The sequence below is a fragment of the Doryrhamphus excisus genome, linkage group LG2 (assembly GCF_037039965.1).
Source record: "Doryrhamphus excisus strain RoL-2023G ecotype Guam linkage group LG2, RoL_Dexc_Guam_v1.1, whole genome shotgun sequence".
Classification (NCBI taxonomy): Eukaryota; Metazoa; Chordata; class Actinopteri; order Syngnathiformes; family Syngnathidae; genus Doryrhamphus; species Doryrhamphus excisus.
In genome coordinates this window covers 9,775,425-9,790,780 of record NC_136358.1, presented here as the reverse complement: position 1 = coordinate 9,790,780, position 15,356 = coordinate 9,775,425, and the positions used below count along the sequence as shown (strand labels likewise).

The window sequence follows — 15,356 nt, the reverse complement described above, 5'->3', positions numbered from 1 at the left end:
AATGTCAGGCTGAGAGATGTCCCTAAATAGCAGAGGGGGCTGAGTGGCCCCCAGCTGGGCTCAACAAATAAGACTATAGATGCAGAGGGAGCAGGGGGGCAGGAAAGGAGAGAACGGATGTTTCCATCTTTTGATTTAAAGAATGAGAAGAAGCTGTTGCACCGCTCCTGCGTGCTATCAAAGTGTGTGTGTGGGGGGGCTAAGGTTTGAGGAGAGGGTTAATTGAGTTTCCAGGGCTATTGTTGATGAACACTCCAGTAACATCTCTGGAGTGTGTTGGGACTTTAACATATTGAGTGAGGTTGAGGCAATCAAGAAGATTCATGAATTCAGCAGCAGAATAGGAAGAGTGGCTATCAATATGGATATTAAAATCATCCAATATCATAATATTCCCTGTTGTTGCACAGGGAGTGGCGAGGAGGTCATGCATCTCGGGAATAAAGGCTGGGTTCGGTTTGCTAATAGGTGAAAAACGCAACTTCTGGCAAAAATAAAATGCTAGGTTTATCCTCAAATATTAATTTCTTTTCTACCGCTTATCCTCATGAGAGTCGCGGGCGTGTGGGAGCCTATCCCAGCTGTCTCCGAAATATTTTTTTGATAACATTTAGTATTATTTTGTATAAAAAGCAGACTTGCGGTTACATTGAACTGCTGGCTATACCGGACTGGATTCTTCAGTTCAAACTTAATGTGAGAAACACATCGACTATAGAAGCGTTTATTTAACAATAGGACGAGGAAATGTTATGTACAGTAGTTGTTTACTACCCGCACCGCTGAAGGAACAACGTTATCTCTGCCGCCCTCATGTGGGTGAAATCAGCCATGACAGTTGTACATACAAAATGGCGACGTTAAAAAACATTGCTTCATGTTTAACCTCGTTATGTATCGTGAATTAGCATTTTAATGTTGTACATGTAGGACAAGCGGTATAGTAACTAAATGAATTAGTGTTCTCAGTTCCTTGATTGACAAACAAAACACGTAAGGACACCAAGGTGGAATAGCAGCTGCGATGGCCGAGTGGTTAAGGCGTTGGACTTGAAATCCAATGGGATCTTCCCGCGCAGGTTCGAACCCTGCTCGCAGCGTGGTGAAATGTTGTTTTTAATGATTGATTTAATAATTATTTTTTGTTTTAAATGCTACACGAGGTGTATCGAATGAGCAACATACATGTCCTCTTCCTTCCCTTTGACACCGTAAACGAGTGATGACGTAACGAGAGTTGGGGGGGGGCTAAAAACGTCACATGTACTATAACTTACATAGCGGTATTTGTTTTATTTTGCACACACGGCGTTCATTTGTGAAACCCACGCAACACAAACGTCAACTGGCATTAGTCTGAAATATAATTTATTGATGTTTTAATTCCCAGGGAGGGTGAAAGCTCCCTTTATTGGCATAGTGTGTGTCACGTCACGTTAAATTACCGTCTTAATATAGGCTGACTGTGAATGGAGGATGTGTGTTTTTGTGGAAAAAAAAGGGTGATGACACTCCACGTTTGTTGACTCTTCTATTGAAAAGCAGTGGAAAGGATGAAGTGTTGCTGAGTCAGCAAGGAGAGGCCAGCTTGTGGCTCATAGAAACTTTATGATGTTATGTCAGCGCGTGTATAGAGTGGACTGTCGCCATGGCAACAGCCCAAGCCACTGCAGCGGAAGAACGCATGCCGACTGAATTGATAAAGTTGTAACTGTCATCTTAAAAAAGAACATTATTCACGAAAAAATGATTACAAAAGTTACACTTTTGCAGGGAAATTCTGATATTACAAATTAGTCTTGTTATATTACGGACTTTCCCCCCATAGTACAACTTTAGTGCACAATTCTCACTTTTCTCCAGACATTACAACTATTTACTCGGAAATTATGAATTTAGTGTCAAAATATGAAGTCATTTCTCTCGCACGGGTACAACATTAGTGTCCTAGCATCACAACTGTTTAGTCCTAAACGACATCTTTTGTATCAAAATGACAACATTTGTCTTGTAATGGTTGGGTAATGGTTGTAATTAGTCTCCTAGCAGTATTTACTGGTAAATGACAAACGGAGTCGACTAACATTATGACATTATGACAAAAAGTTAGCCCTAACATGGCAACATATGGCTTTAGTAGCCTAACAATACAGCTATTTACTCATGAATGACTCGTACTGCGATAATCCCAGTGTTACAACTGTTTACTCGTAAATGACAGATTTTGTCTCAAGGTTAAAACATTTTCCTTGTAACAGTATGACTTGAGTCGCATTTTCTTCTGAATGCAACGTGTTACTTTCCTCGCATTACAACCATTTTTTGTGAGTAAATTTATTCTCCGAGCATTAGCCTCCTATTATTGACATTTTTCTCAGAACGGTATGAAATTAGAGTCCTAGCATGACAATTATTTACTAAATTACAATTTTAGTCTCAGCATAACAACATTTTTCTTGTAGTAAAAAACTTTTAAAACTTTGAGTCTCCTAACATTTTTCTTGTTATGGTACAACTTTAGTCTCCTAGCATGACAAATATTTACATTACAACATTTTTCTCACAATGGTTCGACTCTCTTAGCATTAGTCTCTTAACAATACAATTATTGACTCGTAAATTACAAATTTTGTCATATTTTTTTTTCAAAATGGTTCTTAGCATTAAAACTATTATTGAATCGTAAATTACAAATTTTGTCACCTATCATGACAACTATTTACTCGTAAACAACAAATTGGGTCTCATTCATTCATTTTCTACTGCTTATCCTCACGAGGGTCGCGGGGGTGCTGGAGTCTATCCCAGCTGTCTTCGGGCGGGGGTACACCCTGGACTGGTCGCCAGCCAATCACAGGGCACATATAGACAAACAACCATTCACACTCACATTCATACCTATGGACAATATAGAGTCGCCAATTAACCTAGCATGTTTTTGGAATGTGGGAGGAAACCGGAGTACCCGGAGAAAATCCACGCATGCACAGGGAGAACATGCAAAGAGATGGCCGAGGGTGGGATTGAACTCTGGTCTCCTAGCTGCGAGGTCTGCGCGCTAAACACTTGTACACCGTGCAGCCCAAATTAGTTACAACATTAGTTTCCTGGCATGCCAGCTACTATTTACTCGTAAATTACGAATTTAGTCTCCTAGCATAACAAATTTAGTCTCAACTTAGCAAAATGTATCTCGTAATAGTATGACTTTAGTCTCCTAACATTACAACATTTTTCTCGTGACGGTACAACATAAGTCTCCTAGCATTACAATAATTTACTCGTTACGTTTTTCTTCTAATGGTACGACATTAGTCTCCTGGCATGACGGCTATTTACTCGTAAATTACAAATTTAGTCGTAACATTACAACATTTTTCCCGAAATGGTTCGACTTAGCATTACAACTATTATTAACTTGTAAATTACGAATTTAGTCTCCTAGCATTACTATCTTTTACTCATAAATAACAAATTTAGCCTCAAGATAGCAAAAAGATAGTCGTAATAGTATGACTTTAGTCTCCTCACATTACAACATTTTTCTCGTAACGGTATGACAGAAGCCTCCTACAATTACAATAATTTACTCGTTACCTTTTCCTCGTATTGGTACGACTTTAGTCTCCTAACATTACAACATTTTTCTGGCAATGGTGGGACTTTATTCAACTTGCATTACAACTATTTACTTGTGAATTACATATTTTTTTCATTATGACATTTTTCTCAGAATGGTTCAAATGTAGTCTTCTAGCATGACAACTATTTACTCACAAATGACAAATTTAGTCTCATTAACATTACAACATTTTTGTCATAATGGTTGGAATTTAGTTTCCTAGCATTTGGGCCTTTGTGTAGTATCCTAGCAGTACAACTATTGACAAGTCAATGATGAATGTAGTCTGCTAACGTAGCACAGCATGATTCTGACTTTGTTAGCTTTATTACTATGATGAAGAAAACAATGAAGCGTAGACGTGTTCCCAGAAGCACGACATTACAAGCAGTGTTTCCACGTGTTAGCTATTATGGGATGTACCGTACTGCAGCGCCCTAATGACAAACACATGTATTCTGTATTTCTGTCCCATGAGACACCCCCGGTACTCCTCCCACACACTACACCACTCACACTTTTCCATGTTTGCTTATAAAGTTAGATAAGACATGACTTGATGTTTTCGTGTGTTGCCAAACGGGAAAAAACACGTTATTTTTTCCCCTGCAGAAAGACAGTGAGTCGCAGGACAAGGAATATCAGTATTCCCTTGATGTCCTGTTCTCATGTGTCACGCTCCCAAATGAATGACTACATAAAGATGGAGAAAGAATGATTCACATGTTCAGCCTTAGTGAGTCCCCTGGCATTCATACACAACATCTTCTGGAATGTTTATGTTACAACACAAAAGTCACTGCATCGTCTCAGTCTGACACCCGAGTCCCAAGAAGATGAGAAAAATAGCATTTGAGGAGACTACAGTCATAATAGGATGACAGACATGTATTAAGAAAAATGTGTCGTAATATTAGGAGGCTAAGGCTGTAACATTACCAAGACAATGTTATAATATTAGGAGGCCAAAGCTGTAACATTACCAGGACGATGTCGTAATATTAGGTAGATAAAGCTGTGACATGACCAGGACAATGTCGTAATATCAGGAGGCTAAAGCTGTGACATTACCAGGACAATGTTGTCATATTAGGAGGCCAAAACTGTGACATTACCAGGACAATGTTATAATATTAGGAGGCCAAAGCTGTAACATTACCAGGACAATGTCGTAATATTAGGTAGCTAAAGCTGTGACATTACCAGGACAATGTCGTTATATCAGGAGGCTAAAGCTGTGACATTACCAGGAGAATGTCATAATATTAGGAGGCTAAAGCTGTATCATTACCAGGACAATGTCATAATATCAGGAGGCTAAAGCTGTGACATTACCAGGACAATTTCAAAATATCAGGAGGCTAAAACTGTAACGTTACCAGGACAATGTCGTAATATCAGGAGGCTTAAACAGTAACATTTACCAGGACAATGTTGTAATATTAGGAGGCTAAAGCGGTGACATTACCAGGACAATGTTGTAATATTAGGAGGCTAAAGCTGTGACATTACCAGGACAATGTCGTAATATCAGGAGGCTAAAACTGTGACATGACCAGGACAATGTCGTAATATCAGGAGGCTAAAACAGTAACATTACCAGGACAATGTTGTAATATCAGGAGGCTAAAGCTGTGACATTACCAGGACAATGTCGTAATATCAGGAGGCTAAAACTGTGACATGACCAGGACAATGTCGTAATATCAGGAGGCTAAAACAGTAACATTACCAGGACAATGTTGTAATATCAGGAGGCTAAAGCTGTGACATTACCAGGACAATGTCGTAATATCAGGAGGCTAAAACTGTGACATGACCAGGACAATGTTGTAATATCAGGAGGCTTAAACAGTAACATTACCAGGAAAATGTTGTAATATCAGGAGGCTAAAGCTGTGACATTACCAGGACAATGTCGTAATATTAGGAGGCTAAAACTGTAACAATTCCAGGACAATGTCATGGTATCAGGGGGCTAAAGCTGTGACATTACCAGGACAATGTTGTAATATTAGGAGGCTAAAGCGGTGACATTACCAGGACAATGTCATAATATTAGGAGGCTAAAGCTGTGACATTACCAGGACAATATAATAATATTAGGAGGCTAAAGCTGTGACATTACCAGGACAATGTCGTAATATCAGGAGGCTAAAACTGTGACATTACCAGGACAATGTCAAAATATCAGGAGGCTAAAACTCTTACATTACCAGGACAATGTCGTAATATCAGGAGGCTTAAACAGTAACATTACCAGGACAATGTCGTAATATCACAAGGTTAAAGCTGTGACATTACCAGGACAATGTCGTAATATTAGGAGGCTAAAGCTGTGACATTACCAGGACAATGTCGTAATATTAAGCGGCTGAAGCTGTGACATTACCAGGACAATGTCGTAATATCAGGAGGTTGAAGCTGTAACATTACCAGGACAATGTTGTAATATCAGGAGGCTAAAGCTGTAACATTACCAGGACAATGTTGCAATATCAGGAGGCTAAAACTGTAACATTACCAGGACAATGTTGTGAACACATGAACGCACGTCTTATTTATGTCTTAAATGGCTTTTCTCTTATGGTGTCTACCATATTGGGTAATAGGAGCGTAAAGGTGACTATAGGGGTGTTATTTTATGTCTGGAGGGCTCTAATAATGTTAAACATATAGAAGGTCGGAAACATGCTCTTAATTCTGGATATTCATTCCTGACTGTCAGGGGTGGAGCCAGTTAACCACCGTAAAGGAGAAACAGTGGTAGACATACGTAGCTAACGCTAACGTAGCTAATGCTAACGTAGCTAATGCTAACGTAGCTAATGCTAACGTAGCAAACGCTAACATTGTAATCTTAACACGGAAATGTTGTATGCTTCAGAACAGCATCCTGGTGCGACCTGAGGATATCACTTCATAAGGAAACTAAAAAGAAACAGTAGTACTGAAGTTTGCAAAGGTTGTAATACTATGAAGAAAAAAAATACCATTTTAGTGTCGTATGCAATAGTTGAAATATTCAAGAAAAAAAGACTTCTTTGAAAATCCCAATACTATGAGACACAAAGCAACAAATAAAATTGTAATATTTGGTGATGAGCTTGCAGATAAAGTTGTAATGTGATGATAATAAAGCGGAATAAAGTTTAAATACCAATAAAAAAGATGATAAATGATAAGGAAGCCAATTATGCTTGAATGGGGGAAGTCCTAATATAGGAATGAAGTGAAAATATGATGGGAATACAGATGTAATATTACAAGAAGAGGATGTACATAAGAATGAAGTGGAAGTATTAGTATGGGGGGGTGCTTTAGAAAATATTCTAGAAGACACATTCCATCAACTTCTGCCTTGCAATGCTTGATTATTTTTTCATATACCCCCCCCCCCCCGCCCCCGTCCCCCACCAAGAATGACAATCCTAATAATAATAGCAGAACAGTAACGATGAAAGAATGTGTCAGCAATCCTTTTTAGACATTTTTCCATGCTTTATCACAATTAGCCATTTGGGGAACACTTTCCACTGCTGGGGGGGCGGGGGTTACATACCACAGCCATGTGTGAGTGTGTGTGTGTGTGTGTGTGTGTGTGTGTGTGTGTGCGTGACTGTTCATGTTTGTCCACTGACGCTGTCAGACGTTGAGCGGGTCGGGCGGATGTGTGTGGTGAAAAAGGAAGCTTTTTCCAGACAGGGCCAAATGACATCACCATTCGCCATTGCAAATAACCTCTCTACAGTATGTGCCGGGGGAGGGGGGGTGTGATTGGCCTTTTGTGTGTGTGTGTGTGTGTCAAGGCTATAAAAGCAAAGAAAGTCAAGATAAAGTTCATTTGACAGCCAAGCAGCAGAAGAGCAGCATCAAGATAAAATGTAAGACCTTATTATTAAGACTTTTTCATATAGTCATTATGTTTAATTAGTAGAAGTTTGGTGGGGGGGTTATGCTAACAAATTGCTCATTGTCTTACTAAAATGACATTATCTTTCCTGGGTTTATTCTGCTAAAACGTGTTTTTAGAAGGTCAAGCTTTGACTTGACTTTGATTGTCCATTTCTGATGGCTTCCAAATATTTCGACTTTCTTCTCGAAAATGTTCTTCTAATCTTGACTTTGACTTTATTGCCATAATGTGACAACATTACCCCAGGCACTTTAAATTTACAGTAGTTTCTCCCAATATTTGCTGAGTATTTCATCTCTAGAGTCACTTCATTTTTCGTCATATTACCATTTTATTCTTGTAAAACTGCCACTATTTGTCTCGTTAGATATGACTTATATTGACATATTTTGACTTCATTGTCATAAAATGACAGCTATTTTTGTTTGCATTGCTGCCGGGTTTTGTGAAAATGTTCTTCTTGTAATATTCAGTCATTCCCAGAATATCCTGACTTTATTCCTATAATATTGCTTATTGTCCAAAAATGACGTGATTGTGTTTATTGTTACTTACTTGTTAATAATTTACTTGTTGATAATTTTTGTCCTCATAATATTACAAGTTCATTCAAAGTGAGACTTTTATCAGAATTAATATGACCTTTTATGTAATATTTGGGCTTCTGTGTCATAAAATGACGACAATATTTTCCTATTTCTATTTTTTTCATGTAAAATTTTGACTTTATTTGGACAAAACTGTGTTTTGTTGCTTTCTCATAATATATAATATTTCTAATAATATTTTTCTTCTATATTTCAACGTTATGCTAAAATTATATTATATTTGCTGATAATATCCTTTTCTTTATTCTTGCTAAATGTTTGTTATTGTTGTTGGTTTGTTTACAAATTATTCAATAGAAATATCTACTATATATATTTTTTTAAATTACATTTTTAAAATTTGATCTTATTATTTTTGTATTTTTTGTCATGTACTGAAGTACAAGGTTGTATGGTCATATCACCTCGTACTTCGGTACATGACAAAATTAAAATTAAAATTAAAATTAAAATTAAAATTAAAATTAAAATTAAAATTAAAATTAAAATTAAAATTAAAATTAAAATTAAAATTAAAATTAAAATTAAAATTAAAATTAAAATTAAAATTGGAAAGCAGGAAGTGATCAAATGTAACAGTTCCTGATTGGAAAAGTACCAGAAGAAGGGGATTCATATTACATTTTTGGATTATTTCATATGAAAAAATATATATATTTTTATGTATATGTTATTTCCACTTTGTCCTCGCAGGACGTTTGGTGTGTTCGTTCTCCTGGTCTTCCTGCTGAGTGCTAGCAGAGACGGGCTAGCATCGCTACCGGACAAGCACACCGACTTGGGCCTGAGGGTCTTTTCCCACCTGGCACGGCTCTCCGGGGAGGACAACGTGGTCTTGTCTCCCTACGGCGTGTCCTCCGTGCTGGCCATGGCTCAGCTGGGCGCTGCGGGGAGCACCCGCAAGGCCATGGTGGCCGCCATGGGCTTCAACTTGCAAGGTTGGACATTTTTATTGGCTCAAACTTGCTTAGTTTGGTAGTAGTAGTAGTCTGGTAGTAGGTTTGCAAACATGACTTATTTTCTGTGTCTTCCTCCAAGCAATACTTCACCTTTTTTTCTTTATTTTCCCAACTATGAAAAATGCTATATATACCATACATACATCAATACATCACCATTTGAACATCATGTCCTCACTGTATCGCGGTTTTCCAAAGATTGCTGTGGAATGGTTCCTAATGTTTCTATTATAGGGAAATAAACACATGAAGGTATTAAATGGGGCATTTCAAAGTATAAACATGGCAGATGAAGGGAAATACTGAACACAAAGCATTCAAAAGACGTGACAGGACATGTCTGGACCGGTCTGTAGGTGTCGCTAATGAGACAATAGCCACCAGGAAGTACGCTGTTAGTGCTAACATATGAGTCTTATCTGATTCATGTCCAAGATGGCTACTATATTGGGTAATAGAAGTATAAAGGTGAATATAGGGGTGTTGTTTTATATCTAGAGGGCTCTAATCATGTTAAAACCCACATTTAGGTCATAAACAGGTTTCCTATGCTTGTGAAAATATTCCATGTATTAATATTGAAGCCTACTCGTCAGGTCCGGAATTAATCAGCTGCGATAAACAAGGGACGACTGTATGTACCGATTACATATTTAACCATAGTACTATATTTTATTTTATTTTTTAATATTATGCCATTGCTCTCACAAACAAATTAGTATTTTATCCTGTAGAACAGAGGTCTCAAACTCAATTTACTTGGGGGGGCCACTGGAGCTAGGGTCTGGGCGAGACTGGGCCACATAAAAAAAAAACGCATTTATTAAAAACAGAAAAATGAATAAACTTTGCTTTGGTTTTGATTTTCTTGAGACACATGCTAACTCGCAAACTAGAGAGCTAGCGACCTAAACGGTAGCCTTCAAGTTATTTCCTTTAAACTTAAATAGCCAAAAACTTACCACTTCCACACGGACAGGGAGGATAACTATTAACAGTTATTTAACCTTTAACATGAACATTAATCAAACGTAATAATTTTTTCTGGGTACATGATACTATACAGCATCCATATCAAACTTGCGCGGGCCGCACTAACATTAAACTTTCATATCAAGGCGGGGGCCTCAAACTGGTGTCCTGCGGGCCACATTTGGCCCACGGGCCGCGTGTTTGAGACCCCTGCCGTAGAATGTCTGTTTTGTCTGTTTAGCATACTACCTATCTAAGCAGGGAATTATTCCTTTTGTTTGTTGGTCGTCAGAGCGTGGTACGTCCAGGCAGCAGCGTGTCTTGCAGCATGACCTCCATAGCCAGGAAGGCTTGGCCGTGGCGAGTGGGGTGATGGTGGAGAGGAAGATGAGCCTGGAGAAAAGCTACCGGCACGCCCTCCTCAAAGCCTTCAGCAGCCAGCCTCACCAGGTGGACTTCACAAGACCCGACCAGGCTGTCAGCATTCTCAATGCCTGGGTCTCCGACCACACTGCAGGTACTCCGCAACATGCATCACCGTAAAATGACGCTTAATACTTCCAAGAACAATGTGGAAATATGACACTTGGACGGGAAGTTCATATGAAAAAGAGCCATGGTCCAAGAATAAGGTGGAACTTTTGAAGTTGTAATTACTTCTGCTAGCGTTTGTTTGTTGGGCATGCTAATGTTAGCATGTTAGCATTGCAAACACATTGGTAGCTATTCTCATGGGTTGACATATATACGTATATAAACACATAACATTATCATGCTAGGTATTAGCATGCTAACTGTAGCATGTTATAATTGCTAGCATGTTAACATTACCATAGTAGCATTTTTAGCTATTTTCATAGGTAGGCACATATAGAAACATTGAGCACTACCATGATACGTATATGTTAGCATGCGAACATTCGAATGCTACCATTACTAGAATGTCAACATTAGCATAGTATCATTTTTAGCCAGTTTCATAGACACTTATATAGAGATTTAGCATTTTTAGCCATTTTCATATAAAGACTTTGCACTATCATTCTAGGTGTTAGTACGCTAATGTCAGCATTAGCATAGTAGCATTTTTTTGCCATTTTCATAGCTAGACACTAAACGCTTACCACTGGTAGTAACGCTAGCATTTTTAACTATTTTCACAGGTAGACACATAGAGAAACATTGAGCACGACCATGATAAATATGTTAGCATGCTAACATTTGCATGCTAACATTGCTAGCATGTCAACATTAGCATAGCATCATTTTTAGCCATTTTCATAGACACTTCCATAAAGACTTTGCACTTTTGCATCATTCTAGGTGTTAGAACGCAAATGTTAGCACTGATAGTATGTTAACATTAGCATAGTAGCATTTTTAGCTATTTTCATAGGTAGACACATATAGCAACATTGAGCACTACCATGATATGTATATGTTAGCATGCTAACATTTGCATGCTACCATTGCTAGCATGTCAACATTAGCATAGTATAATTTTTAGCCATTTTCATAGACACTTATATAAAGACTTTGCACTTTTGCATCATTCGAGGTGTGAGCATGCCAATGTTAGCACTGCTAGCAGGTTAACATGAGCATAGTAGCATTTTTTTCATAGCTAGACACTAAACACTTAACACTGTTAGTAATGCTAGCATGTTATGATTAGTATACTAGCATTTTTAACTGTTTTAACGTTTTCCCATAAGGCATCATGTGTGCAACGCATTCATTGGGGTGCTGCAATGACATCAGCCTCCCTCTGGTGGACAGAGGAAGCCCTGTCATCCAACATTTTCTATGCTCCTCCAATGAAATGGTTTTCTTCAACGAAATGCATTTTGGGAAAACTTTAAAATGTTGGGTTTTGGGGTTTTTTTTCAGTTTAAACTCGTACTGGTACATGTTTGCATATTTCTGGTGCAACTTTATTCTTCCCCTTCAATAATCTTTCTTGTCAAGTTCTTTGTTCACGTGTTGGTTTTCACGTTTTCCCACAGGGGCCATTCCCAATTTCTTGGTGCCAGGATCGTTGTCAGACCAGACACGCCTGGTTCTCCTGAACGCCCTCCACTTTCAAGGACTCTGGAAAGTTCCGTTTGACCCCAGGCTGACCCATGAAAGAATGTTCCACTGCGCTAACGGCAGCGCCGTCCCTGTTAGCATGATGACACTAACCAACCGCTTCAACTACGGTTAGCGTCTAGTTAGCTAAGTCTGCTATGCTACGATCACCTGCTAACTAGCTAAAGAAATCTTTGTCTGTGTCGACAGGCGAGTTTGTGACGTCCGATGGCGTGGATTATGACGTCCTGGAGGTTCCGTACGAGGGCGACTCGCTTAGCATGCTGCTCGTGTCCCCCTTCGAGCCCGACGTGCCACTGAGCGCACTCAGTAGCGAGCTGAGCAGCCAGAGGATCCAGCAGTGGCGACTGAAACTACGTAACGTCCGAAGACAGTTGTCCATGCCCAGGTGAAGCGTACGCTAGCTCTATCATCCTAATTGCTAGCGCCATACTGACTTATTGGCGTTAACATTGTTACATTTTCTTTTTTTAGGTTTACCCTCAACTCCGATGTGAATTTAAAGGATGCCCTTGTCAACATGGGCATGGGAAACATCTTCAATCTGGCTACGGCGGACTTTAAGCGCATCACTGGTTAGTACGGCGTTACAAACAAGGCCCACTACATCACCATCGTACCATGGAAAAACACAATATGTGCGTAAATTACTCACAGCATTTCACAGCTACAATCCAAGGAGGCTTTTGGTTTGATTTTTTTTACCCATATTCGGTTCAAGAAAAACTGTGGAATGACAAAAAGCAAATTAAAATACAACAAAGTCGTATTGTCATGATCATAAAGTTGTAATACGATGAGAAAAAAGACGTAATCACCTATTTGGGTCACACCGAAAAATATAGCAAGCTGAGATTTGGAGAATAGAGTTGTACATTTATGCGAAAAAAGTCCTCCATTTACAGGAATACATTTGTACATTTGCGAGAAAAACATATATTTATGACTTTATTTTTGTAAATGTACAGCGTTTTCCTTAATATTACAAGAATAAAGTCATGCATTCACAACAATACGGTCATAAAAGTTGTAACATTACAAGAAAGTCATAAATTTATGAGAATAAAAGTTTTTTACGAGATAAAAAGTCATAAATTAATGGGAATACAGTTGTAAATTTACAAGAAAATAAGTTGTACGTCCACAAGAATAAGTTCGTAAATTCATGAAAAAAAATCCTACATTTACAAGAATAAATGTGTACATTTGTGAGAAAAAAGTTGTAAATTTACAACTTTATTTTTATAAATGTATGAATTTTTCAGTAATATTACAAGAAGAAAGTCATACATTTACGAGAATAGAACTACATATTTACGAGTCCTAAAAAGTCTTAAATTAAAAAATAAAGTTGTGAATTTACACAAAAATAAGTCATACATTTACAAGAAAAAAGTCTTAAAGAATACAACAATACAGTTTTACATTTACGAGAAGAAGTTGTAATTTAAATATAAATTTTAAAAAGTCCTAAATTGACGAGTTGTCAATAAAGTCATACATTTACAAGAAAAAACGTGTACATTTATGACATTAACATTTTAAATTTACAGGAAAAAAATGTCATAAATTTACGAGAATAAAGTATTAAATTTATGAGAAAAAAAGTCTTAAATTTTGAAAAATAAATTTGAACATTTGTGAGAAAAACATTGTAATTTTATGACTTCATTCTTGTAAATGTACAACTTTACAACTTTTTCAATAATATTATGAAAATAAAGTCATAAATGTACAAGAATATAGTTGTAAATTTACACCAAAAAAGTTGCAATATTACGAGAAAAAAGTGGTAAATTTATGAGAATAAAGTTGTAATTTTACCAGGAAAAAAGTGGTAAATTTATGAGAATAAAGTTGTAATTTTACCAGGAAAAAAGTGGTAAATTTATGAGAATCCCGTGGTAAGAAAATATCAGATGCGGTTAATACTCCGTAACAGGCAGTGCCTGGGACAGCTATGAAGAGGGGGACTTATGTGACCTTTGGCCTTGGGCATGTGGAGGGTGCGGGCTATGGAACGGTATGCTTCATCGGGATGTAGCTTCATCATGCTTCTGGGTGGAGGAAATGTCAGCTTTACAGATGCCACATGGTTCAAAGCTAAGCTAACCATGCATTGTTTCTTTTTCTCTTCAGGCGACGAGAGGCTTTGCGTGTCCAAGGTTTTTCAGACGGTAAAGTTGGAGGTCAACGAGCAAGGAACAAAAGGAGCGTCAGCCACAGGTAGACCATGCTAGCATAACGAACCGCATACAGTACATGCATACCTTTAAGTACACTGGAACCTTGGTTAGCGTCATTAATTCCTTCTAAAAGGTGCTCCTCAAACCAAATCATGTAAAATCAATTCATTTTTGAGACACAGATGAGCGACATAGCTTACTTCCTGTTCTGGCTGGCATTTTTTAGCAAGCTATGCTAACAATTTGTGATAAAAATACAGTTAGACTCATGCAGTGTATTAATGACATGACAAGACGCATGCCATTCCGTTATACCGGAAAACGTAAGTCACCCGTGGCATAATGTTGCCATAGTTTTTTGTACGTTAACCGAAAACTATGCTAACCAAGGGACGCTAACCGAGGTTCCACTGTACTTCATTTATTTCAACTTTGGCATTTAAATACTGACTTTTTTATCTACTTTTAGCGGCTGTGATGTTCTCTCGAATGGCAGTGGAGGAGATCACATTGGATCGGCCTTTCCTCTTCTTTATCCAGCACAAACCAACCGGAGTCATCCTGTTCATGGGACACTTTAACCAGCCTCTTTGAATCTGATTTTTGAGTTGTTGTTTTTTTACTGACAAGACACTGATGCACTTCACACAACAAGGGATATATGTTACTGTTTTATTTCTATTTTTTACTAATTGTGTTTTTTGTAATGCTGTATTTGTATTTATATTTTATTTATTAAAAATGTAAATATTTTAGCAGTGTTTTTTTTACTAGTTTAGATCTACACATTTACAGTACAAAACGGTAAAACAGAAACGTTTTTATGACATATACATGTCTTTGTCTTGGAAAATAACAATTCTGGTCTCTTGGATCATCTATTGGCGCAATTAATGCCTGAACAGTGAGCCTAAGACACCTTCTCAATGCAATGTTTATGGATTCTGCTTTCCGTCATGGCGGCCAACCGAGCGTCTTTGATGAGCGCCCCGAATGGCAGCG

General features: G+C 37.9%; 1 protein-coding gene and 1 non-coding gene across 2 annotated transcripts; both read left to right on the top strand.

Moving 5' to 3' along the window:
- Positions 1–1,018: 1,018 nt before the first annotated feature.
- trnas-uga (transfer RNA serine (anticodon UGA)) lies at positions 1,019–1,100 on the top strand. Its single transcript has one exon. It is a non-coding gene; the product is annotated as a tRNA-Ser (tRNA).
- A 6,386-nt stretch (positions 1,101–7,486) lies between these two features.
- serpine1 (serpin peptidase inhibitor, clade E (nexin, plasminogen activator inhibitor type 1), member 1) lies at positions 7,487–15,102 on the top strand. Its single transcript, XM_058066984.2, has 8 exons — positions 7,487–7,506; positions 8,840–9,084; positions 10,370–10,594; positions 12,084–12,278; positions 12,358–12,556; positions 12,643–12,743; positions 14,308–14,394; positions 14,824–15,102. Coding segments are annotated over exons 1-8 (1,179 nt in total). The 5' UTR covers positions 7,487–7,504; the 3' UTR covers positions 14,949–15,102.
- The last annotated feature ends 254 nt before the right edge of the window (positions 15,103–15,356 follow it).